This window comes from Dasypus novemcinctus, chromosome 17, assembly GCF_030445035.2.
Source record: "Dasypus novemcinctus isolate mDasNov1 chromosome 17, mDasNov1.1.hap2, whole genome shotgun sequence".
Taxonomy (NCBI): Eukaryota; Metazoa; Chordata; class Mammalia; order Cingulata; family Dasypodidae; genus Dasypus; species Dasypus novemcinctus.
This window is the reverse complement of record NC_080689.1, coordinates 8071620-8097619: the sequence shown is the minus strand read 5'-3', so window position 1 is coordinate 8097619 and position 26000 is coordinate 8071620. Positions and strand designations below refer to the sequence as shown.

The 26000-nt window shown below is 46.1% G+C and overlaps 1 protein-coding gene across 1 annotated transcript in view; it reads right to left on the bottom strand.

Annotated features, from left to right (window-relative positions):
* The window catches only part of IL1R2 (interleukin 1 receptor type 2), a 33640-nt gene extending 7988 nt beyond the window's left edge, over positions 1 to 25652 (bottom strand). Inside the window, exons 1-5 of the mRNA XM_004473628.5 lie at positions 25484 to 25652; positions 10406 to 10533; positions 9539 to 9800; positions 5536 to 5716; positions 1388 to 1562 (exon numbers count right to left, since the gene is read on the bottom strand). Of these exons, the coding sequence (XP_004473685.1) occupies positions 1388 to 1562; positions 5536 to 5716; positions 9539 to 9800; positions 10406 to 10533; positions 25484 to 25497 (760 nt within the window). The 5' untranslated portion in view covers positions 25498 to 25652. The remainder of the gene's footprint in view (positions 1 to 1387; positions 1563 to 5535; positions 5717 to 9538; positions 9801 to 10405; positions 10534 to 25483) is intronic.
* Positions 25653 to 26000: the final 348 nt, after the last annotated feature.

Sequence of the window (26000 nt, the reverse complement as noted above, 5' to 3'; positions counted from 1 at the left end):
TGGCCGCCCCCTGGTGTTCCTGAGCGGTAGCGCACGATCAGGATGATCACGGGCCGGGGTGGCACCACAGGGGTGTTGATAGGAATAACACCCCACCTTCCGACAGGGAAAGGGGGCGCGCACCTCGCGGCAGGAGAGACAGGATTTGCCCCGTGGTCAGGCTGGATCTCTGCATTCTCGATAAGAAAAATTAGCCCTTTCCCCTCGCAGATCAATTATTTAAAGCTCTTTGAAATCCCCTTAAAAGATTCCAATTGTGTTTGTTCTATGTATAAAATAAAGTGCCAACTTTTCTGGGTACAGTCCAAGGCTTCAACACTTTCATGCCCCGTGCACCTAGGCCAACCTCCAACATGCAGGGGGTCAGAAGGAAATGTTGAACAAGCTTTTAAGCCCTAGCCAGGGAAGCAGACTTGGCCCAGTGGATAGGGCGTCTGTCTACCACCTGGGAGGTCTGCAGTTCAAATCCCAGACCTCCTGACCTGTGTGCAGCTGGCCCACGCGCAGTGCTGATGTGCACAAGGAGTGCCCTGCCACGCAGGGGTGTCCCCCGCGTAGGGGAGCCCCACGTGCAAGGAGTGCGCCCCGTAAGGAGAGCCGCCCAGCGCGAAAGACAGTGTAGCCTGCCTAGGAATGGCGCCGCACACACGGAGAGCTGACACAGCAAGATGACACAACAAAAAGAAACACAGATTCCCGTGCCGCTGACAACAACAGAAGTGGACAAAGAAGAAACGCAGCAAATAGACACAGAGAACAGACAACTGGGGTGGGGGGGGAGAAATAAAATAAAAAAATAAATATTTAAAAAATAAAAAAATAAAGCCCTAGCCAACCCTGTTGACCATATTCCTTGGAAGTATGATTTATTTCAACCAGTGAGAGTTATCATTATTTGAAATCCTGGTATCACGGGCAACTGGGGACATCTTAGGAAGACCAAGAAGGGTGCTTCCCACTGGATACGCCAATACGTAGCCTCCTGCTTAGAAGACCAGATAGAACCCTAGTGGCCTAGAATTATCCACAACGTTAGGGCGTTGTGTTCCCATCTTGGGCTCCCTAACAGGTACATGCTTCCAAGAGAGCTACTGCTCAGCGCCCTCTAATGGCAGCCTTTACTGTTGGACTTGGAATCCCACCACAGCCCCCCAGGGACCCTGCTTTCTTCATGCCAACACCTGCTCTCTACTTTCAAAGAGCCTTATCAGCCAATGCTTTAGGAGAGATGATATAATCTGGGTTTTTGGCCCTTCATACCAAAGACATTCAAAGGAGAGATGATATAATCTGGGTTTTTGGCCCTTCATACCAAAGACATTCAAAGGACTCTGCGTGAACCTTCATTTGGCGTGCTTGTTACTGAACCAGGCTGGGAAGTACTTACTGTTGACACGGAGTTCAATATTCCTAGTGACATCGTACTGAGCACCCCTGTGGATGAACGTCATGCGACAGCTGTAATAGCCTGCATCCTCCGCAGACACGTTGTGCACAAATAAGCGAGGGGTACCCTTCATGCTCAGAAACTTCTTATTGTCTTGATCCAAAAGAATAGAATTCTAAAGGAAAAATGTATTTTAAAGTTGTATTATACACAGATTTTAATATCAAAAGCTGTGAATTGCATCATTATCACCCAATATTGAATTTGCCACCCAAACATCTAACAGCATCTTTAGAAAAGGGAATTTATTAGCATAGGAAACAAATAAAATTGCTGGGTATGTTTAACCAAGCACGATAGGAAAAAAAAGACTATCTGTTTCTTGACAAAAAGAGGTCATTTAAAATGCATCTCCATCTAGGGCTTAACAGCTGCCTAAAAGCCTTAGGAGATATCCAGAGAAGAGGGCTGCTCTGCAGTCCTAGTACTCAGGCAACAATGTTCGGAAGAGATGATGTCGCGACAACTACTTTAAAAATCATTTCAATTTTAGGAGTCATGGGAAGTGGATTTGGCTCAACCGATAGAGCGTCCGCCTACATGGGAAGTCCGGGTTCAAACCCAAGGCCTCCTGACCCGTGTGGCAAGCTGGCCCATGCACAGTGCTGATATGCGCAAGGAGTCCCGTGCCATGCAGGGGAGTCCCCCGCATAGGGGGGCCCCATGCGTAAGGAGTGTGCCCCGTAAGGAGAGCCTCCCTACACACAAAAAAGCACAGCCTGCCAGGGAGCGACACCGCACACGTGGAGAGCTGACGCAGCAAGATGACACAAGAAAAGGAGACACAGATTCCTGGTGCCACTGACAAGAATGCAAGCAGACAAAGAAGAACACACAGCAAGTGGACACAGAGAGCAGACAACAGGGGTGGGGGAAGGGGAAATAAAATAAAAAATAAATCTTTAAAAAAAAAATTTTAGGCGTCAGTGGAGAGAGAGAAAAATTCTTAAGAAAAAGCCAAATGGTTGGAATGAGGCCACACTTTACATCTGGATGAAAGGTGGGTTGATGGCAGAATAGAATCCTCCAAAGCAATAAAATAGAAAAAGCTGAATGCTGAACGAGGTTTGAGGAAACATCCTCATGAATGCGATATGTCCTCCTGCGCATCTCTTTCAAAACCATAATGATTGAAAGCTTGCGTAAGACACATATAACCTTGAGTCACTTCATAATCTTGCTCTGAATGGGAACACAGACATAGCTGAAAGAGTGTGTTAGCCATACGGCTCCTGAAGTATTACTTTACAATACAGTTAAGGAAAAGGAGAAATGTCAATTTTTCCAACATGAGTGATCAAACATGATAAAAGCCAAGCAGCACCCAGCTAAAGCAGTTGTTCCAAGGCCCCTAAGTCACCAGGACTGTCCTGAGAAAGAGTTGTGGGTGGAGCCCAGCGGCCAGGAGGAGAATTTTGGTGTCACCATCTACCAGCTGGGTGACTTTGGGCAAATTTATTACATTTCTGTGTCTCCATTTCCTAATCTGTGAAACGGAGATTTAACCACGAATCTACTTGGTTGGTTTGCATGTTAGAGAGCTCACAGCAGGCTTGTACATGGGGTGGTGGAGAAAAGATTAGAGTTACTAGGAAGGAAATGAATTTGATTCAGCCCTATCATGATATCCTTGTCCAACCATATTGTCTGAGCACCATTTATAAGCCAAGCACTGTCCTAGGTGCTTCATAAACCGTGCTTCCTTTAATCTTCAAAACAAGCCCAGGCATTACTAATCTTGATTTTTCCAGAGGAACTAGGTTTGAGAGGGCAAGTGAGTTGCCCACAGCTGTACAAGGGTAAGTGGAGGAACAGGGTTTCAAATGTAGGTGATAGATTGATAGATAGAGACTGGTATACACGATACCAGTCAAGTGGTTAGTCTATTATTCATTAAAAGGTTTATTTCTATCAATGATTAAACTGACAGCTGTAGTTTTCAGTATCAATCTATGATCTATATTAGGGTTTGGCAAATATTTTCTGTAAAGGGCCACGTAGCACATATTTTAGGCTTTGTAGGCCACCTGGTCTCCATAACAGCTACTCAGCTCTGCTGTTGTAGCATGAAAACAGCCACAGACAATACGTAAATGCATGGCTGTGTTCCAGTAAAACTTCATTTAGGGACACTGAAATTTGAATTTTATATAATTTTCATGTCACAAAATATTACTCCTTTAATTTTTTTCAATCGTTTAAAAATATAAAAACTACACTTCATTTGAGAGCCATACAAAAACATGTCAGGCTGGATTTGTTCCATAAACTGTAGTTTGCTGACTCCTGCCCTATACATCATCTCTGATGATGGAACCATCAAATCACCCACCCAACAGAAGGTAGAATGGTATAGCCACTGTGGGGGACTGTTTGACAGTTATTAAGGAATTTGAATATAGACTTGCCACATGACCCGGCAATACCATTGCTAGGTATATACCCAGAAGAACTGAGAGCAGACACACAAACAGACATCTGCACACCCATGCTCATAAGAGCATTATTCCTGATTCCCAAAAGTTGGAAACAATCCAACTGTCCATTAACCGATGAATGGATAAACAAACTGTGGTATATATACACAATGGAATATTATATACCAGGAAGAAGAAATGAAGTCATGAAGTCTATGACAACATGGATGAACCTGGAGGATATTATGTTGAATAAAGTAAGCCAATAATTAGAATACAGATCACCAGAAAATCGACGGAGGATAGAGAATGGAAAGCTAAGGGTTAATCTATGCAGTACTGATAAAAAGATGTTTATAAATCTTCAGAAATGAATAGAAATGGTGAGAGCATATCATGGCGTTTGGACCTAGCAGCATTATTGTACAGGTATGACAGTGGTTACACTGGTTACACTGGTACAGCTAAAAGCTGTAACATGGGATTGTATAAGATCGTAAAACTTCAACATGTAAAATACGAATATGGGTGATATTGTAACTATAAGACTTTTTACAAAATATAAATACAAATATACTAGAGAGAAGGAAACAGAGTAACAACTATATACGGCAGAGGAAGCATAGAGAGACTGACAGGAGATGAGTTTTGTTTGGTTTTTTTGTTTATTATTATCATTATTGGAATGAAAATTTTCTAAGAATGACTGAAGTGATGAATGAACAAATATATGATTATACCAAATGCCACTGATTGTATACTTCGGATGGATTTATGCTTTATTAATATGTAACAATAAAATTGATATTTAAAAACTATATATAGGTACACATCATTCTGTTAAAAGACTGCACAATATTCCTTGAGAGGATACTCTGTAATAACTTGAACAGATACAGATTAATGAGCATTTAACTTGTTGCCAATTTTTTTCTCCAGTTTTATATAATGCTGAAGTGAGCATCATAAGACATGTATTTGTATTCTTGTTTGATTATAGGATACATTTTTGGAGGTGGAATCACTAGGACAGAGGGTGTGTGCATTTAAAGTGTTGATTGTTACCATAAAACAGTCTGTTACAGTACTGTAAAACAATTGCCCCCCAGAGAGGCTACAGGGAATTCTACCAAACTTAAAATAAGTGTTATCAAGCTTTTTATGTTTTTGATCTAATAGATTTTTAAAATCTGTTTTGACTTCAATTTCTTTAATAAACAATGATACTGAATATCAAAAACAAACAAGAAACACCCCATTGTATTCATTCGACCAGGCAAGCGAGTCAATTTTGCTTATATTTACTCCTTTAACCCAAAGGTTGTCACATACTTTTTTATTTAATTCTTTAATATGTGTCTAAAGTTATTATATGAACTAAGTTTTCTCCAAAATTTTATAGACAATAGGCAGAGTTAAAAGTGATTTTCTTCAGCTGTTGTTTACTATGGATTCACATTCTATTCTGTCTTCTCAAATTGTTCTCGTGATGAGCTTTACCCAAGCCACAGAAGAACAAAGAGAACATATTAATCATTATCCTTCTTAAATGAAATGTTTTGAAAAAACAAAAATATAAAAGTGAATAGGTTGTGTTCAGATATATTTTGTATCTTTCATAGGGCTGGTTAAAAACATGTTTTGGTAAAATGGCAACTTTTAAAGATGTACCTTGTACCATTGAATCTTCAGGTCAGTTTTGTTTCGGGTGAATCCACTTAGTTCAGGGCAAACTAATGATCCAGAGGTTGACAAAGTTAGAATTTGTGGGTATGAGATGAAAGGCAGAGAAGCTTCTGTCTTCTCAACAATCTTGAGCTCAACAGATACTTCATCACAGTAAGAGGAATTTCTGATTAAAAATAAAATAAAATAGAAAGGCAAACTAAAAATAAATGAAATTAAGAATAATTTCCCCAGCCCCATTAAATCCTGCATTCTGCATTTTCTTGATTAATATTACTATACTTCTGTCCCTGATCCTTTCGAAGCCTTGGGGGACAAAAACATCACAGCACAATTGTCCTGGAGAAACAATGACAGATCCTGGGTTTTTCCCAAGGTAGCTTCTGCAAGCCTGGTTTCAACGGCAGCACAGGCCATGAGGAAGCCCAAGTCTTCCAAGGCCCTCGGGCTCTGTGAGTCTGGTCCACCATGCGTCAGCCTCCCAACCCAGGGAGGCACGTCCAGAGGAGGAGACTGTTACCAGAGAGCCACGGGGCCCCTGTGAAGGCTATTCCCTTTAGTTCTCCTTTTATCAACTGAAGTCTAGTTTCAGAAAACTCCTGAGGGATTAGTGTAAGATGTACGAAAGGTTTTTGGAATACCGCATGGAGAGAATGAACTTGGGTAAGTGTTGGGTTTTTCGTTTGTTTGTTCTTCGATCAGCATAACCCACAATCTCAGTATCATTATTCTATGAAGAACCCTGATCCAGGAGGAAGGCGGGGTCAAAACAAGGCTGGAAACATGGGGGAGTGGGATGGAAGGAAGGAGGAAGACAGAGGTTAAGAAAACCCTTTTTATGGTAGACAAATATGAAAACATAAATATTTCAGTTAAGTTTTCGGCTGCCTAAGAAACGCGGGAAGGAAAGGAGGGTGATATGATATGGGGGGGGGGGGGGCAACGCACACAGAAAAATATAATACAATCTATATCCAAGGAAGCAAGAAAATGTGAAACATGTAAGTAAAAGAAATAAGTGATACGAACCTACGACCTGAAGGTAAAAAACAATGAATAGAAATATAGGAGGTCGATACCTGTATTACATTCCATACCGAGTTTTTCAAAAATGAAAGAGAAATGAACAACGATGTAGAAAGTTTACTATCACCTTGAAAAAATGCAAAATCTCATTGCAAGTTGGAGAAATGTGATGAAGGTAAGTCTAAAAACAGAACACACCTGAAAAACAGTAATCACAGCAGCTAGATTTGCAGGCTATTCTGTATGCTACAAGCTCTACACAAATTATTCCATTTCTTCTCCAACCAAGAAGGTAGAAATGTTAGTATGTCACTTCCAGATGAGGAAAATAAGATACGAGTTAAGTAATTTCCTAGGACCACACACCTGGAAAGACCTCAAGCCAAGGTTGGAAGCCCACTAGGGCTCTGGGAAAACCCGTAAATTAGGGCACTATCTCCCGAAACCAATCTGATTAGACATACAGAGAGTTTCAAGCCTGTTCACATTATTGATCTGGTAATTCCCCTTGGGCAAGGGAGTTCCTGAAAATAAATCAAAAGAAAGACATTTTGTGTGATCTATGTCTCTTTTAAAAATAAATTTAAAATATATTTTTTAAAAAAGAGTAGCCAGAAATTACAGCTATGTAGAGCAGGTGAAACAGAGGGATTGAGAGATGAGTAATTTTCTTGTTTGCTTGTTTGCCTGTTTTTTGTTTATCATAATTATTGTCGAATTATGAAAATGCCCTAATAATGATTGAAGTGATGACTGCCTATGTAATTATATCTACCATTGATTGTACACTTTGGATGAATTGTATGCTTTATTAATATGTATCAATAAAATTGATTTGTTAAAAAAAAAAAAAAGAAGAAGAAGAAAGAAAGACAGGTGTCACGGGAGATTGTGATTGTCAACATTAGTCCCAGTGGAAAGTGGCACCCCCCTCACATGTGTGATTGCCATTTGTGGTGTCTGCCATGTGCTTCTGGTTGCCTCCCTTTGCTGAGTGCATGGTGGGATTACAGGTCCTGGCTCTGCTCTCAACGAGTTAGACGTGTGAGACATGTGTCACTTCTACACCAAAGCTTCAGTGGCCAGGAGAGCTGCTCCAGGGCCTGTTTTCTTCACATCTAGCAGCCAGTAACATTTGAGATAGTGACCTCCCCCTCAGCCTAGGTCCCTGAGTGTCTTCCAGTCCATGACGGACACCCAGTAAGTATGGGAATAAGCCTTTGTTGGTTTAAGCCACTGAGATTTGGGGAATGTTTGTTATAGCCACACAACATTGCCTACCCTGACTGATAGAAAGGACATGTGGGGAATGACCCAGGTTCCCAATCACAACATCACAACCATCAGGAACAGGCAGCTCCATGCCTGTGGCTATAAATGCCAAAGAGTATCAGGACAACGTCTGCTGATTCTCACTCTATAGGACCCCAACCTTAGACTTAGAAGATAGACTCAGAGGTCACTGAGGGAATTTCTCCCTCATGCCATGGAAGCTGGACACATATTGGAATCTCTACTTCTCCCTCAATCTAAGACTTCTTTTTTTCTTCAAGAATAAAAAATAAAGTAAAGGCATGAGGTATAATTTCTTAAATCAAGCCTAAAATTGAACTTTAAGACAATTATGCCTCAGCCCCAAGCCTCCCTGATTTTTGCAGATCATCACTTCATTGGTCAATAAGTTCTGCTTTGGAGGAAGGAGAGGGCATTTCTGTGTATTTACTGGCCACTTCCTATGACATTCCCCATGCTAGATGCTCACATGCTATATTTCAGGGAACCTCTCAACAAGTCTTTTTACTGGGGAGAAAACTGAGACCCATAAACGTCAGTAATAAATCCCAGATCCCACCAGACAGAAAGTGGGAGGGCTAAAAGATTCCAAGCCATGGCTTTCTGACTCCAAATTTCTTTTATTCATTCTTTGAGTAAGTGTTCCTCATAGTACCTCTTGGAGAAAGTTTGAATTTTTACATGAAAAAGAAAGAAAAATACATGCAATCTTTAGCTAGTGGAAAATCAGATGTCCATATTTCCCCAAATGTGGAAACAGTTTGTTAGCAGGACTGAACCTTCACTAGATTGCTTGGAGTGGGGGCTAAGCACATGAGATGCTAGAAAGGCTATTTGAATTTAAATATTTCTCAAAATCACACACAGGCCTGGGCTGATGCTGCCTGAAATCCTGCGAATAGCCGATAAGTCCTTTGTTCTAAGAATTTCACTTTCTTTGGTTCTCTTTCTAAATGGAAATATTTGTGGGTTCAGGTTCTCCCTAAATCTAGTGAGTTTATGAAATCTGGAGGGACTTTAAAGCTGGCTGGTGGAAGGAGCAAGAAGAGGTTTGGAAAGGGCTGGGGGCAGCGTCTGAAAAGCGGGGAGGAATGCGGCCATTGCCTGATCCTTTCAGAAGAACTCAGCCAGGGAGCATTTGCGACCACTCCTTGTTCAAGAAGCTGCAGGACAGGGAAGGAGGACTGGCCTGAGCACAGGAGCTGGGCGTTCCAGTTCCTCCACCAACTACCTGGGGGAATTTACCAGTGCTTTCCTGTCTCCGGAACTTGGGTTCCTATCTGTAGGATAAGTGGTGAGATCAATTTCCTACGGTCAGATCCAAGTCTAAAATTCTATTCATATATTTCTTATGTCTCTATTATGTGGATTCAGCGGTAAACAAAATAGACAAAAGTCCCTGCCTTCATGGAGTTTACATTCTAATAAGGTAGACAAACATTAAATGTGTGTGTATGTGTCAAATGGCAAAAAACTTTATGGAGAAAAATAAAAGAAGGTAAGGAGAGTGGCAAGAATGTGATTTTAGGAATGTCCAAGGGAATTAGTTTTGGGAACAGTGAAGAAGCCATGACTGGAATTGTCCCCAACACCCTGGATTTTGAAGAGCCACGCCATAGCCCATCTGCAAGGACCCTCCCTCCCCTGTCTGCCTTCCAGAGGGGCTCACCTGACAGTGCAGATATAGGTGCCCGAGTCCCCCAGCAAGGCTGGCAAAACCCAGAGGGCTCCATCCTGGACCTGGACCCGCATCTCTTCTCCTGGGACTGTCACATCAGAATCATTTTTGCGCCACGTCACGTTGAAGTGGGGGCTGGCAGAGGCCCGTGGCCAATTCAGCCCCTGAGGGCACTTCAGGACCACGGGCTCCCCTTCCACGCTGAAGGTGGTTTTGAAATGCTTGCCACGGAACTGGCAGTTTCTTTCAGCCCCTGAAGGACAGAAAGACCACAGTCGGGCATTTGGTCCAAAAGTGCCCACGCATAAAGGCCCCCTGGACCACCACCTGAGGCTCGCTCTGCAGGAAGACACCTGCCATGCTGGAGGGTTCCATTTGCCCCGAACAAAATAACCTGCACCTGCCCTCGCTAACCCCTCCTGTTAGTTAGAACTTGGAAATCTCCAGATGAGTTCAGGGCTACTAACCACGCCAATTTACATTTTGTGGGGATAGTTCAGTGTTTCCCTGGTAAAGAAAAAAAAATTTAATGGGCCATAATTTTCATTTTTTGATCCCCCATCATTAAAAGTAGATTCCCCACTCAGTTCAGACAGAAGAAGAGCTCAGTTCCAACAGGAGGTGCGGTTAAAATCTAAGGCACCTTTTTTAAGGACCTCTGCCCCCAAAAAAGCACCATTTCCTTCAGCGCACTTCTTTGACAAGATAGATCGAGGCCCAGGGCAAGCGCCTTGGATATGAGATGGGCCGGAAGTGTTTATCATTCAACAAGGCCAGAATATTCACACTTTTGTGTTTTGATCGCAACAAAACCTCACAGAGGAGCGGCCCTCTCCACCTGGCAGATCCTCGTCCTACCTGTGCGTCCCTCAGGCCGAACGGTGAAAGCAGAAGCACCCATTATCGAAAGGTACACGATGAGCATCATGGCAGTCAGCTTCCGAAGGAACCCGGAAGGGGAGATCTCAAGTCCAGCACCCAGGAGCCTAGAGGAGGAGACAGGGGTCACTGGGAGCCACAGACTCCCAGAGAGGGAAGCCCCTGAAGGTAGTCCCAGGGCAAGTTCCAGAGGCTTCACCTGATGATGGAGGCCATCTTGCCTAGATTTCTTTTTTTAACACAAAAACTCATCTACAGCTATCTACCACTGAACACACCAAAAGTCAAGTCCCTGGAGCACTTACAGGCTCCATTTGGACCAGGACCAACACTCTCTTGGGGTAGGGGTCCCTATCCTAAATTTCTTTCTCCAGAAATGTGCCTTAGCACTTCCTGCCCCCTCTGCTCAGCTCACCCTCTGCCCACCACCTTCCCTCCTGCAGGGCTTTGCTCAAGTGTCCCCCACTCCCCAAGTTCTTCTCTGCCCACCCTCTTGCCCCAGGACTCCACATTTTCCTTTCCTGCTCTATCGTTGTCTATGGCATTTTTCATCAGCTGGGTCTCCTCTCTCTAGAAGGCAAGTGTGTTCACAGTTATGTCCCCAGTTCGGATTTGTTGAAGGAATGAATGACTAGAAGTCAAAATGTCCTCCTATTTTACCCATCAGAGCATCTTTTCTGTATTCTACCTGGATTAATTCTACTTTATGCATGGTTCTGCAATACCCTGGGGAATTCTACGTATGGCCAACTGTCTGGTTACAGCATCCCAAGAGGAAAGCAAAGTGAGGTCAAGCAGTGAGCAACTTATACAGGTTCATGAAGCATCTCTCCTCCAAACCTCCCCTAGACCAGAGGAGATAGCTTTTCAATCGCCCTTCAGTCGTTCTCACATCATGTCCCCATTGCCCACTGCACCAGCAACCATGACCACAATACTTCTTAACAAACCCCCAAAACCGAGGGCCCCAGACCACCACTCATCCTCGGCTGCTCACAGGCCTGTGGCTCAGGTGCAGGCTGGCTAATCTAGACCAGGCTGGACTAAGCTTGGCCTGAGCTGCAGGTGCATCCAAGTTGGCTCCGGTTTCTCTCGCCCTCCTTGGACCAGTGAGCTTCCTGGGAGATGAGCCTCTCAGATGATGGTGGAAGCACAAAATAGGGTGAGCCAAAATACCCAAGGCCTCACTCAGAACTAGCTCACTCTTGTCTGTCAACATTCCATTGGCCAAAGCAAGTCACGAGGCCAAGCCTACACTCAGAGGGCTGGGACAGGCCGCACTCCCGGAGGAAGGTGCTGCAGAGCCAATGGTGCCACCTGCCACACCCGTTTCCAGTACGGCTCCCCCATGGATGCCAAAAGCTGTGCCCGGGCCCAAAAAGTACCCAAGAGATGCATACGACTCTCTTTCAGAGAACTGGGAGTGGTTGGGGAATCTAGAAAAAGAAAAAGTCCCAACCATCACCCCCCTTTCTCTTGAAGGGATTTGGGTTGTTCTCCTTTCCTGGAACAAAAGTCATTGTGAAGGATTTGCAATAACCCCAGACAGTTCTTGACTGGTCAGGGCAGGGTTGGCCGATGGAGGGACTGCCACTCCCATTCTAGAAACCCTCCCATGTCCACGAGGAGCCATAAGAACCCACAGAGTCGTTGGAGCGGCCATCTGCAAGGTCCCCATTTGGGAGGAAGCAAAGGACCTGGGTCCCCCTTGCCGGGGCCTGGCCAGGGCCAGCTTCCCTGAGCACTGCCTGCTTCTACACAGTCGTTCCCTATACCTGTCTCTGAAGCACAAATGGTTCCTGTACCTTCGCCCCTCAGCTTCCCCAGGCCACATGGTTGGCACGAAGGCCGTAGAAGTATCACTAGTGTCACTCTGTCCCCTTTGACACTCATTCGCTTATCATGTCCCCAACTGTACTGATCCCAACCAGATTTATTAACTCTCTGGTGAGGATGTGAAAGAAGTAGGAGTTAAACACACCATTTATACCAAGTGCCGCACCGAATAATAAATAAAGTCAAGGCTGCTGAAGCGAGAACCAATTACCGAGCTAACTACTGAACACTCGTTCTTTCTTTTTGTCCCCATGAAATGAACATTATGCCAATTTAGCAGGTGATATCGGGAGATCAAAGAGATTAAGTGACTTGGCTAAATCTTACAGCTAGTAAACTGATTGAAATTTAAACCCAGGACTAGTAAACCCGATATCTGCTTTTGAGTTAAGTGATTCTTAGTCGATCAAGAGAACCTGTATTACTCAACTGTATTCAAATATACACTTTCTAAAAGTCATCTCAACTCAAAAGCAGGAAGAGCTGTGCAAAGGCTTGTGTTCTCTCAGGTTCAGGATCTCTGGAATAGAGCTACTGACATTTGCCTCAGGTGATCTGAAGGTTTGTAATCGATTTAAAAGTCCCCATACACTAGAAGGTCAAGTGGTGTCCGTTCAAGTGCAGTTGCCAGCTGAAGCTTCTTAGAGGTACTGAGCTGGAAGAAGTCCTGAAGGAATCTAAAGCAAACACTTCCTTTGGCAGGTGATGGAAGTGAGTTTGAAGTTAAGCCTCTTCTCAAAATTGCTTGGCTGATCAGGATGAGACATGACAAATTAGCTCAGCAAGAACCTTGCTCCAGTGGAACAAAATTCCAAAATGTTTTACTCCTCAGCAAACTGCCACCTGCCCACCCCTGAGCCAAGGAGGGTTGTCTTGGTCTCCTCTCTGTGTTCTTGGGCAAAATAACTGCTTTTCTGCAAACTTTCCAGGAAGTGGCTTCAGACACTTAAACCACAAACACACAGTAATGATAGCTTTTAATCATCAAAGCCTCAGAAAAAAGGCTGGAACCAAAGGTGCCAAATCGTGGGAAACTAAGTTTTCAGCAGGCCTAAAGAAAAAGACTTTGTTTTGCAGAGATTTGTAACAAAACACCCTACTTTCTTTAAATCCGTTTTGAAAGCACAGACAACTCGCCATTTTTGCTGGAATCTGAATTGAGCTTCTTACTGGAAGAAAGAAATGTTAAGCACAGCCGATTACAAGTATTTGAGTTATAGTTTTACCCATATTTTTGGCCAAATAACCACATTTTTTGCCTCCCTCAATCAATGTAGAAAAACAGAGGTACAGAGTGAAAAGCAAGACTAGGAATGAGAACGTATGAAGAGTTCAAGGCAACGAAAGCACATCCAGCGGGGGAAAAAGGAGCCAAGCCCAGGTACCCACTCCTGCACTGAATCCCCAGGTATCACCCCCCAGGTACCGCCGCCCCAGCCCAGGCTTCAGCTCAGGGGCACTATACGTGGCCTAAGGGCATGTAGGGATTTCCTGCACCTTTTAATTAAATTCTGAAAATTTTCGAACAGACTGAAAAGTTGAAAGAATAAACCAGTACAGTGAACATCAGTGTCTCTCACTTAGATTCGCCAACACACATTTTGTGTACGTATACATTTTTCCCTTGAACATTTGAAAGTTATAGACATCATCCCCTTTTCCCTTAATTTTACTTGATGATGCATGTGGGAATATATATTTATAGCAGTTTGAGGACAAATAAGTAAGTAAATGAAAGCTTCAGAACTGAATCTGCAGACATTTAAAATGAGAAATATTTTATTCTATTGTATATTTGAACATATCTAGACTTAATTCACCCAAAAGATGAAAAGCTTCTTTATTTCTATCCTCACTCACTCCAGGAAGTTTTAAGGCAACTACCCAATCTCTCTGAGTCAGGCAGTAGTCTTCTAAAGAACAAAAACAAGCTGGCAGGTTTTGAATATTAATGAAGTCAAATAGCTTTCATGCCTTATAATAAGACTCAGTCATCTCTAATTTGTAAAAAGATTCCTAAAAATCCTAGCACATCCTTTCATGCAATGTAGTGTAAAACCTGCATATTTCCCATGGGAAAATAAATGATTTTATACCAAAACCAAGCTTGGAAATTTCTAAAAAGTCAAAGCTGAAGCAATATCAAACACAGTTTTTACCCCAGCCTCTGAAAAGCACAGAATTTAAAGAGTTTCAGGGGTGGGAGAGATAGCCCATGTTCAGAAATAGAGAAGGACTTGACCAGCTTTGAGGCAGCTTTTCTTGAAAAAGGTACTGACTCAAAGCAAACTCCATGGGTTGTCCACAAAACATTTTTGTTCTACAGAAAGGAGAAAAGCTAGGTTGCTGTGTTTTTCCCCGGAATGAAGCAAATTCCCAGCAGCATCATGCAATCAGAAGAGTCTGATCAGCATGGCCGTGTCAGAATTACACGCTGTCACATCCTCTACTCCATGCTTCCCATTTCCTGGGTGGGGCTTGGGGCAACTGAATCTTACTGTAGTACAACGGCAGAGGGAGACCATCTTTTGAAGCACTAGCAAGGACCACATTGCGCTGAATCTCAGAGGAACACCTGAAGAGGCTACAGTGTGGCTTCGCCAAGGACCACACCTTCACCTTATATTCTACTTTCTGCCACCAAACATCCCTCCTCACTAAAACCATTTTTTCTTCTGAACTTGATGAACTTCTGCCCCAAGGATCACTGACTAAGAGACGCCTCAATATAGCAACCCAACTCATCTTCCCACTCATTCAAATCTTCTACTCACACTTTCCATTCCCAGGAAGCCTCCAGCAGGCTGGACCTTCAACTGGGGGAAGCGTCCTTCCCCTTCTCCTGTCTGTATCAGGTGGTCTCACTGGTTGACACCCAACAAGTCCACTTCTCTAGTCCTGGAATATCACCATCCTTCTCCAAAATGACTGCTGAGGAAACTCCAGCTGCGAGGCCCTGTGCCTGCACAGTACCAATCAGCCAGGCTTCAAGTTCTCCCAGCCTGACATTTTTATAAGAGACATTAGCTGGTCTGCACACTCCAGAGGGCAAAACCCGTGAGGACAGTGGAGTGCATCATCCCTATTATGAAATGCAGCACTAGAAATAGACTCAGAACCACTGAGTCACTTGCCAAAGGCCACAGAGCTAGTGGGAGGATAAAGTAGGATGTAAACACAAGTCTACGCAATCTTCAGTCTGTGCTCTTAAAAGCATCAAAAATTGGAGCTAAAGGGGGTTCCAGAAGCTAGCCGGTTCAGCTGCACACACAGTGAGCCAAACTCGGTATCCCCCATGGATGGCCAATCTCACCAGCTGCTACCCAACACCTCCAGTCTTGGGGACTTCTCATGATCAGAAATCATCTGTCATTTCAGGGTCCAAATTTGTCTCTCTCTAACCTCCATCCAACGGTCTGATTCCACTCTCTGGGGTAGCTCCCAAGTCTGTCTGAACCTCGCAATAGTCGGGTGAGTCAGGGCAGTCTCTACAGAGTAGAGTAGAAAGCACATGGACTTCAGGGTCTGCAGACTGCATGTGAATTCTGCCTTCCTTCCCGCTGGATGGTCATGGGCAGACCACGCTATCCCTCAGAAGCTCTGTCTCCTCATCTCTAAAATGGATATAACCTGGTGGGCAGCACAGGAGCGTTCAATGACGTATGACTTGTAAAGAGCTCAGCACAGTGATATCAAAGAGAAGCACCCCACCCATGCTAGCTCTGTCAGCACTTTATGGGAGCACAACCAGAACCTCAGAAGGCATTCGCTCAGTTCACCCAGCTGGCAGAACCTGAGAAGTCAGAATTTCCAGTGTCTTCGCATTCTGCCAAATTTCTGCTAGAAGTTCTTCCCACAGCCTGAAAACGTTCTAGTATCACAATCAGTAACTTAGCTAACAACACTCTATTAGGAACATGCACAACTGTGCCTGATGTCAACAGTATGCCATGTGCATAAATCCACATTACAGAAATGTGTTTCACATACAAACATAAGCATAATCACACACACTTTTAGTCAAGGCCTATCATAGAATTCTCAGGTTCTCACGCTTTTGTCCAGGCAGACATCTCAGTGGCAGTCTTGAAGCACCAGGAACTGAAGGTGGACCCTGGCTTCTGTCATCACTCTGCCACTAAAGAGCCCTGTGATCTCAAGCAAGCACAGTTTCTTTGTCTCTAAAACACCAGGGCTGTGCTGGTGAGAACTCCCAGTCCCTGCCAGGTACCAAATTCCAGGGTTCTAAATCAATCTGGATTTGAGCTCAGTCCTGGATACAGACTCAATTTCCAAAGCACCGAGTCAGGGGGCTTAATCAGGCAAGCACTGAAATGGGTCAGCTCCAGGACTTGGGAGTCCAGGGCTCTCCTGGGATCCTCACTGGGTAATGTTAATTTGTAATAGGTATTCTGTGTGGGTGGGAGACAGCGGTTAGTTGAGAGCAGGTGAAAAACTTTTAATTGAATGTTGCTTTCTGTCTCCAACTTATTCTTCCAATTTGAGTGCGGTAAACACCTCAGGTGTTTGACTAATTGGTCATCCAGAAAATTTGCTCATCAAAAACATAATATACACAGAAGAAACCAGGGCAAAAAAAAAAAAAAAAAAAAGCTGGATACCTGAAGCGTAGCCCATCAGACCCTGGCACAAAAGCATGACTATTTTGCCCATGGAAGCAGCTCTCAATCCCTCTTTCAGCCCCTCCTTTCCCTTAATTGGTATAAGGGTGGCGATTTCATTTCTCATAGCGGCAGATTGTATTTTTCAAAGATGGCTGCACCGCTCTCTGCCATTCCACATGGTCTCCTACAATATGACCATGTCACTCCCCCATTAAGAGGTGGAGTCCAGTTCACCTCCCTTGGATCTGGGCTGGTCTGTGATTGCACACAGCCAAGAGAGAGTCACTGAAGGGTGTTGCACGACCTTTGAGGCCAGACAGAAAGTACCACTCAGCTTCCACTTGGTTTTCGTGGGTGGCTGGCGCTGGAGGAAGCCAGTCACCAGGTCAAGTCTGACTACACAGACCCACTTGCTAGGGAGGCCATGAGCAGGGGGTCTGGTCACCAGTCCCAGTTAGGCCCAGTCTCCCGGGAATAGAACAATTTTGGGCTCTCCAGATCAATCCATCTGCCCATTGAGTACCACTATTTGGACTCAATTGAACCACACTGAGCAGAAGAGCACTAATCAAGCCCTTCTCAAAGTCCTGACATACAGAATTAGTTATAATAAAAGGGTCACTAAGTTTGTGGGTCATTTGTTACACAGCAGTAGGTGACCAGCATGTACAACCTAAGGAAGATTTAAGAGAGCAAATTAGAAAGAGTGAGAGAGCGACTGGAAGAAAACACGTGCAGACAAAAGCAGCAGCAGATTGCCTGATAACAAAGAGAGAGAAAAATCATTAAAGCAGATACAAGAATCAAGAGGGCAGCAAGCTGGAGGCTTTAAGAGAAGACGCATGGCCTGCTCCACCTCACCGTGCCCTGCTGAGGACTCCAGGATGTTCTGGCACACTAGAGCTGGTCATAATGCCTTCCCTGAATCATGGAGAAAAGGTTAAGTTTGTTAGAATCCCTTTTCTAGGATGGGACAGCACATGCTGTATGCAGCAAGGGCAAACTTTATCTCGCAACATGTTTCCTTTCTTGCCATTTCAGACACTCGGGCCACCACAGGCCCAGGAAAAGGGAAGAACAAAGGCCACCCTGAGGGGAAAGAAGGAAGTGGAGATGATGGAGGGGAAGTTCCTTCCTGGTGGGAAGGGGAAGTAGAAGAAAAAGGCCCTTAGAGACTTAGGGCTCTAGGGTGAAGGGAGGGAAGCTGACACAGGAAGCACTGGACAGGTCTGCTCACTACTCTGTGTTCAAAACCTAGGTGCAAAAAGCCTTGTACATAGATTATATGCACCTAAGTATCGTGTGCTAAAGGAGCATGTTGTATGCAACCTACTCTCCAATGTTTAAAAGATAATTGGATAAAGATAGATTAGCTGGAGGGAAGCAGACTTGGCCCAGTGGTTAGGGTGTCCGTCTACCACATGGGAGGTCCGCAGTTCAAACCCCGGGCCTCCTTGACCCGTGTGGAGCTGGCCCATGCGCAGTGCTGATGTGCGCAAGGAGTGCTGTGCTACACAGGGGTGTCCCCCACGTAGGGGAGCCCCACGCACAAGGAGTGCACCCTGTAAGGAGAGCTGCCCAGTGCAAAAGAAAGTGCAGCCTGCCCAGGAATGGTGCCGCACACATGGAGAGTTGACACCGCAAGATGACGCAACAAAAAGAAACAGATTCCTGGTGCCGCTGATAAGGATAGAAGCGGTCACAGAAGAACACACAGCAAATAGACACAAAGAGCAGACAACTTGGGGGGGGGAGCAGAGAGAAATAAATAAATCTTTTTAAAAAAAGATAGACTAGATGCCTCTCCATCTAATGATATATGATATATCTCTATATGATATAGCTCTATGGATAGATACATATCTATAGATATAGATAGATTAGATAGATATAATATAGCTCGATAGATATAGATATCTACAGATCTATAGAGAGATGAAAAAGAAAAAAGAGAGAAAGAAAAAGAAAGGGAGAAAAGAAGGAAGAAAGGAAGAAAGAAAGAGAAAGAAAATGCAAAGAGGGGATGGGGAGGGAGGGGGGAAAGAAGGAAGGAGAGGAGGGAGGGAGGAAACGTGGCAAAATGATGAAAGTTGGTAAATCTGGGTATGTGGGTAGGGGGTATATTGGAGTTCTTTATATTGTTCCTGTATTTTTTTTCCAACTTTACTGTAAGCTTAAAATTATTTCAAAAGAAAAAGTGTAATTTATATTCAAAAGAGCCTCTACTTATGCCTGGCCCATTGAAGATATTACAGAAATACAACTTACCCTTTAAAAAATAAATAAACTAAGCACAAAGGGACGAAATCTAGAATCAAGGAGGAGAGGAATTCGCCAGCCTCCAGCTGGGTCTCTAGAGGAGCCTCACTTTGCTAAGAGCCCTTAGTGAGGTGGGGAAGCTGCAGAAGGATGGAAATGACAGCGTGGCACGCTCAAGTAGAAGGGACGCCACGTTTCCTCCCTGCTGGTCGCAGTTCTTGACCAACATTAAGAGATCCCGACCTTCCCTGCACTTCCGGCAGGGGCTGGCGGGAAGCTGTCACCCCGGCTGTTTGGGGGTTGTGCTCTGGTGGTGGCCATGATGAAGGCTGAGGTGCCCCAGACTCGAGGCTGCAGGTTGGAGTGCTGTGTAGCCAAGTAGGAAGCCATGTCGTCATCGGTTAGGACGTAACCATCCTCTGCTGCCCGGGTGCCTAGCACTCCCCGAGATGCCCCACACGTCCCCATGGACAGGCAGAGGTGCTACAGCATGGGCTGTGACCGGTTGGTGCTTAGGTCGCGTTGGCTGGTAACTATTTCTAAGCCGGGGGAGAAAGGCCATGGCCAAGACCCAGAAGAGCTGTGGAGTCAGCAAGAGCGCCAGGGGGGCCAAGGCAGTGACAGCGCTGCGCTCACTCAGCTGAAGGGCCTGACCACGGCCTTCCCCAGCCACCTTCCTTAGCTGTAGGTTCCGCAGGTGCCAGGAGCCGGGCAAGTCGAGGGCCCTCTCCTGGAAGTCAGCAAAGCCCCCTGGGTCAGCACGTGGGAATCAGCCACCCTCCCCACCATCCCCTTGGGACAAATCAGTGTCCCCCTATACCCAGACACTGTCCAGGCTAGCAGGAGGGGCCAGGTGAGAAATGCTGAAAGATGAGCATCTACCCCCAAAAGAGGCTAAACATGTCCAAGAGGTGGATCTGAGCCCACCACGAAGGGTGCACATACTGGCCAGTTTAACTCCCCTTTCCAAGGGAGGTGCAGCTACAGGAGCCAAACAAGAGCCTTATTAGGAAAATTATTAAAGGTACTTTTTTTGGTCATAGATTTGTAGTAAGGATAAATTTTGCTGTGCTACATATATTTTAGAAATCTTTCCTTCCAAAATTGTTAAAATGTAAAACCACATAGGGTTTTCTTTTTAGGCTCTGGAAGCTCCACTGCTCTCTGGAAAATGTGCCCACCTAGAATGGTTTGTTCTCTGGAGGCCCAGCAGCTTTACCAAGCCTGTGTCCAGGGGTCCATGAGAGCAGATAAAAGTCCACACCCCAAAATGATGGAAAACCCAAGTGATTTTTCCCTGCACTGTGTTGAGAAATCCTGCACCACAAGAAGGCCCAGCCCAAACTTAGAAGTAGCCCCCGGGAAGCCCTTTGCTCTACGCCAGGGCCGCAGGCTAGTGTTCCACTTGCACCCCTCTGGTGTCCCTCAGCTTTCACATGCTTGACCAGCGGATTCCCTGGGGACAGCAGCTCCCTTAAGCTTAACCATGAATAACCCTGCTACCTTCCCCACCCCTCCAAGACAGCTAGCCAACTGTGAGAGATGCACACGTGCCCGCCATTTTCTGGTTCTCTTCTGTTTGGGGACATACAAAGGATTTCACTTTTCTACCCCCTTGAAGTTAGACATGGTCACATGATCAACAATAACCAATGAAGAGTGACAGCAAGGACACATACCCCTTCTGGACCAAAGCACTAATTACCAGGGCTCGACTTTCCTGCCTGCCCTTCTCCTGCCATGGGAAGCCTTCCCTATTTTATAGATGGCAGCATCGCAGTTTGGTCAAGCCATCCTGGACAGGAAACTGAAGTCTACTTAGATCTACTGATCCTCTCCATGTTCTTGCTATGTCTCTCCCTCCTTCCATTAAATGGGAATAATACCTCCCACCCCAGCACTCCCACCTAAACAGTGCAAGTCCATTAGATACTCTGCAAGTTCTGTTTTCAAAATGGCCCAGGTTTGTGAGTGACTGTGATTAGCCACCATCCTCTGACCCAGCTGCCAATGGTGATCACAGAGCAAAGGAGAAATTTGCTGTATTAAGCTGCTGAGGTTTCTTTTTAGGTCGTTACAGCAGTAAAACTTGGCCTGGTAGGCCCAGCAACCAAAGAGAAGGATTTGGGCATTGTGTTAGCTTTCCATTGCTCTGTGGCAAAGTGCCACACATGTAGTAACTTAATTTTAACTTTAAATTTAGCAACTTAAAACAACATTCAATATTAGCTCACAGATCCGTAGATCTGAAATCTGGGAACGTCTTAGCTAGATTCTTAGCTCAGGGTCTCCCAAGACTGAATCAAGGTTTGGGCTGGCCTAGGTTGCTTTCTGGAGCTCAGGATCACGAGTTCACGTGGTTGTGGGCAGAATTCACTTTCTGGTCCTTGTAGAACCAAGGACCCCACTTTTTTGTTCTCAGCGACATGGAGCGGCTGCCGCTTCCTACCACGTGGGCTTCTCCTCAACACAGGAGTCTGCTTCTTCAAGACCAACTGCATCAAATCTCTCTGATATCTTGACCCTGACCTCTAGCACTTATTTTTAATACTCACCTGATTCTGTCAGGCCCAACCAGGATAATCTCCCCTTTAATTAATATAAAAGTCAACTGATTGGGACCTTAATTACATCGGCCACATAAAGTAGCCTAATCATGGGAGTGTTATTCCATCACATTCACGTGACCTCAATCAAGGAGGTCCCACCCATTTGGGGCATGGTCAGCAGGGACCACCCTCAATTCCTGCCTACCAAAGACATGTAAAGAAAAACATTCTGATGCCTATTAGCTCCAGAAAATTGGGGATCCACCCCCGAAGCTTTACATCAACTTCTTTCTTGCCCCCAATTAAGAAGACCTCTTCTATAATTTTCTAAAGCCTTGCTACTCCAAACGCCAGTCCATGGACCAGCAGCATGGAAATCATTTGTGTGAAAGGTAGAATCCCAGGCCCCACGGCAGGCCTACCAAATCTGCACACAAACGGGATTGCAAGGGGACTCCAGAAGCACTGATCTTTCAGACGGGCTTACCCTTAAGCAAAGTGGGCAGATGCCCACATGCAGATCAGAGCTGGTATTAAAGCACTCCAGCCTTCTCAGATTGGAGTGGGAAATTTTTCTGTCACCTCATAATTGGATGAGACAACACGATGATGTCGAGGATGACGATGATAGCTAGCATTTACTGAGCACCCACCATGCATCAGGAACTGAGTAAAATCTTGACATATTTTTTTAGATTTCCCAAAATTTTATGAATTACATATGATTATTCTCATTTCACAGATGAAGAAATTGAAGCTTACAGAAATAACTCGTTCATGGTCACACAAATAGACGCAGTGGGGCCAGAGATTAACCTTCATCTAAGTTAGAAGTTTATAGGATCATGTCAAAATTGTTAAACCTAGTCCAGGAATCACAAATGGTGATTCACAGGCCAATCCAACTTGCAAATATGCTTTATTCAGCCCAGATGCTGGTGTTCTTTTCAAGGAAATGCCTTCTGAGAGAGACAGACTCCTTTAGTTGGCCCCAAGCGCTCTTCCTCCCACCTGGATGACTCACAGACTTGACTTAGCTCCACGGCCCCTGAATGCACTCAGAGTTGGCCAACTCCAATCACATTCAAGTATTCTTTAAGTTTCCTCTTCACCTTTCACAAAGAATTGGGGAGGTATAAATGCTTTGCAGAGATTCTTGAAAATGGCAAAGAACCATGGCTCTCTCATCCAACCCTTTCATCTGATGGATGAAATCAAGGTCCAGCAATGTGCAGTCACATGTCTAATGTCACACAGCAAGATAAAAACCCAGGTTTTAAACTGGGCTCAATCAACTGTCACAACCCGATTGTTCCTTGCATGCAGGAAATCATTTATGCTTAATAGGAAACAGTGATTCTTAAGCAAAGTATGCTTCAGAATCATCTGGATGGCATTAAATACTGATTCCCAGACTTCTCCCCGCAGATGTCCTGGCAAGCAGGATATCCTGAGGGAGGGCCTGGGAAACTGTATTTTTATCATGCTATTGCTGAGCAGCTGCCCACACCCAGGTGAGATCCATTAGCCGGGGCAGGTTCACAGAGTAGGTTTTGAAGGGAGAAATAAGAGGTCCCTCAGTAGTTCACAAAGAACAGGATAATGAGAAGGATAAAAGAAATGGCACACGGCGGTGGTTCTCTACACTGGGTGCATGCGGAACCACCTGGCCAGTGCCTGGGCCCTACCCCCGAGGTCCTGATGTAAGCGACCCAGGAGCCGGCAGGGCCCGGGTGTTTTAAAGCTCCCAGCGGGGAAGGTAAACGACAACGTGAAGCACTACCCCTGTGCTGCAGCAGTGCTCCAAAATGCATCCAGCAGATGCAATGGATGTCCCACGTTGATGAAAGAGGTGGCTGATGTGGGAGGAGTGCAGTGAGGGGGGCGGGGGCTATATGGGGACCTCGTATTTTTTTAATGTAACATTTAAAAAAAATAGAGAAAAATAAATAAATAAAAATAAAGCTCCCAGGGGATGCTAAGGCCCAACCAGGGTCGAGACCCTCGGGACGGGGGACCCCGAGGTCTAACATGGGCTCCATCTCTATTTTTCTTCCAGCCACAGGCCCTTTGGTACCCTTTTGTCCTCCACCGCCCTCTTGCCTTCTTCAGGCTGCACTCCCTGGTAGCTGCACCCCTCCAGGCGCTCCACTCGCTCCCTCCCGCCGCTAAATGGTGTTACCCTGACTTGAGACACCCCCACCTCCAGGCCTGCAAGCTCTGCTGTGAAGACGGCCCAGACCTCTCCTGTCCCGAAGTAGCTCCCTCGTGGACTTGCTGCTGGACAGGAAGCCCCTCTCAGCTCCCAAGACGGGGCTCCCAGGGGTGGTCCCCACCCAGCAGCATCAGCGTCACCTGGGAACGTGTTCCAAATGCAGGTTCTCAGGCCCTGCCCCAGGCTTACTGAATCAGAAATTCTGGGGAGAGGGGACAGCAGTCTGGCCCGTTCTGACCACAGGTCTGAGGCACCATGGTGACCGAGGGACCTCAGATAGAGAGCAGAGAGTGGACAGCGTAAAAAGGCGAGCCCAGGTCTGAACTGCTGGCGCTGCTTCAGTTGTGTCGCTGCTACAGGCAGACCCTGCGATCCAGGGAAGGGACTCCGGTCTGTGGAACTTCTGGACCCTTCCTCTCCAGAGGTCAAACAGGTCATCTGTGGGGGCTGAGGCAGCGGTGGGGAGAGGGCCGTGAGGGAGCGTCTGCTGGCAGGGCTGGAGGGGGCTCCAGGCCAGCGAAGAGCAGAATGGCACAAGGACTCTCCTCAAGCTACCCCAGCCCCAACCCCAGCGGCGTCTTGCCTTTTAGGATAACCCAAGGGGCTCCAAGCTGGAGACAACAATGAAAGTGGACCTGATTCCAACAGAGGTGAAAGGAAAAGTGCTCGTTCCTGCCGGTGCCCCTGGGAATCCCACACTGAGCTGCTGGAAGCCTGCTGCCCCCTGGGGAAGACAGAGCTCTGAGGAAATGGACCAGGGGCAAGGGCAGCTTAGTGGGGGGACGGCGGGCATGCGCTGGGGCTGGGCCAGCCTGCAGAGGGCGAAGGCAGCCGCAGCCAGGGGGGCTGGGAGGGGTCAAGCCACTCAACTGCCTCAGTTTACAGAAGAGGCGACAAGGGTGTTGCCCAATATCACGCCAGCTTAGAGGCAGAGCTGGTGGGGTAGGGGCAGGGGCCTCTAAGAAGAGGGAGGGCCTCCTGAAGGTGGAGGGAGCTCAGCTAATAGGAACAAACCTACTCTCTGCCAGACGCGGTTCTAGAAGCCTGCCGTTTTTCTAACTCATTTACCCTTCCCACAGCACTGATCGTCATCATCAAGGTGACTAGGTACAGGTGAGGAAATTGAGGCACCGAGGGGATAAAAATTAATCGTCTAACATCATCCAGCTAGTGGGAGGCAAGGCTGGGGTGTGAACCCAGACCCTCTACCCCTGCCCGGCCCAGCGCCCAGGTGCAGCCCTCCCCCAGCCAGGTCTTAGAAAAGGGATGCTAATTTCCAAACTCTTCAACCCCAGTAGACTCCCAGGGCGAAAACCTTTCAATTCAGGACGTGTCACACGCGCAGCCCCTTGGCAGGTGGAAATCCATTTTCTCTTATTGGATTCGACAGCAGTTTTGCCAGTGGCTGAGAATCCTCAAAGGACACCTGCGTTTGACAGACAGAGAAACCGAGGCCCAGAACAATTCCAGGGCTCGCTCGGTGGAAGCCAACCCAGGCTGAAGAGGGTCACCCGGGCGAGGGACACCCACGTCCCCGGCTCCCACTCTCTCGCTCCTCTCCAGAGCCGCTTACCTGCAGCTGTGCATTCTTTCCCCTTGCCAGCTCCTTGCCTGGGGATGGCTGCCGGGCCCAACTTTCACCTTCGATGGAAGCACAGCCACCGGGGCAGAGATTTATACTCTTTTCTGCAGGAGGAGTTTCCTAATCAGGCTGTGTCACAGGGCCTCCCCCTGGGCCGGGAGGACACACCTTTTTCCTCCGCCCAGGGGAGTGCGTCCCCCCAGGCGGCAGGCGTCTGCGTGAGCACTCAGATGGGGAAGTGGGAAGGGGGCGGGGAGCTCTGCGTGTTTCCCTATTTTTCTGTGACATCTTTCCAGCTGAGAGGTGGTTTGAAAGCGTTGTGTATTTTGCCCAAGAATGGCCCAATTAAAGGAAGAATGGGGACATTCAGTCTTTAACCGCTGGACTCATTCATTTTTCCTCCAAGGAACCCTCCGGGGACCTCAGGAAGATTAAGGGTGTTGGTGTTTTCAGGCATAGGTGACTTTCAGTTGAAGGAAGGGGGTGAGTCTCTGGTTCTGGATTCCGG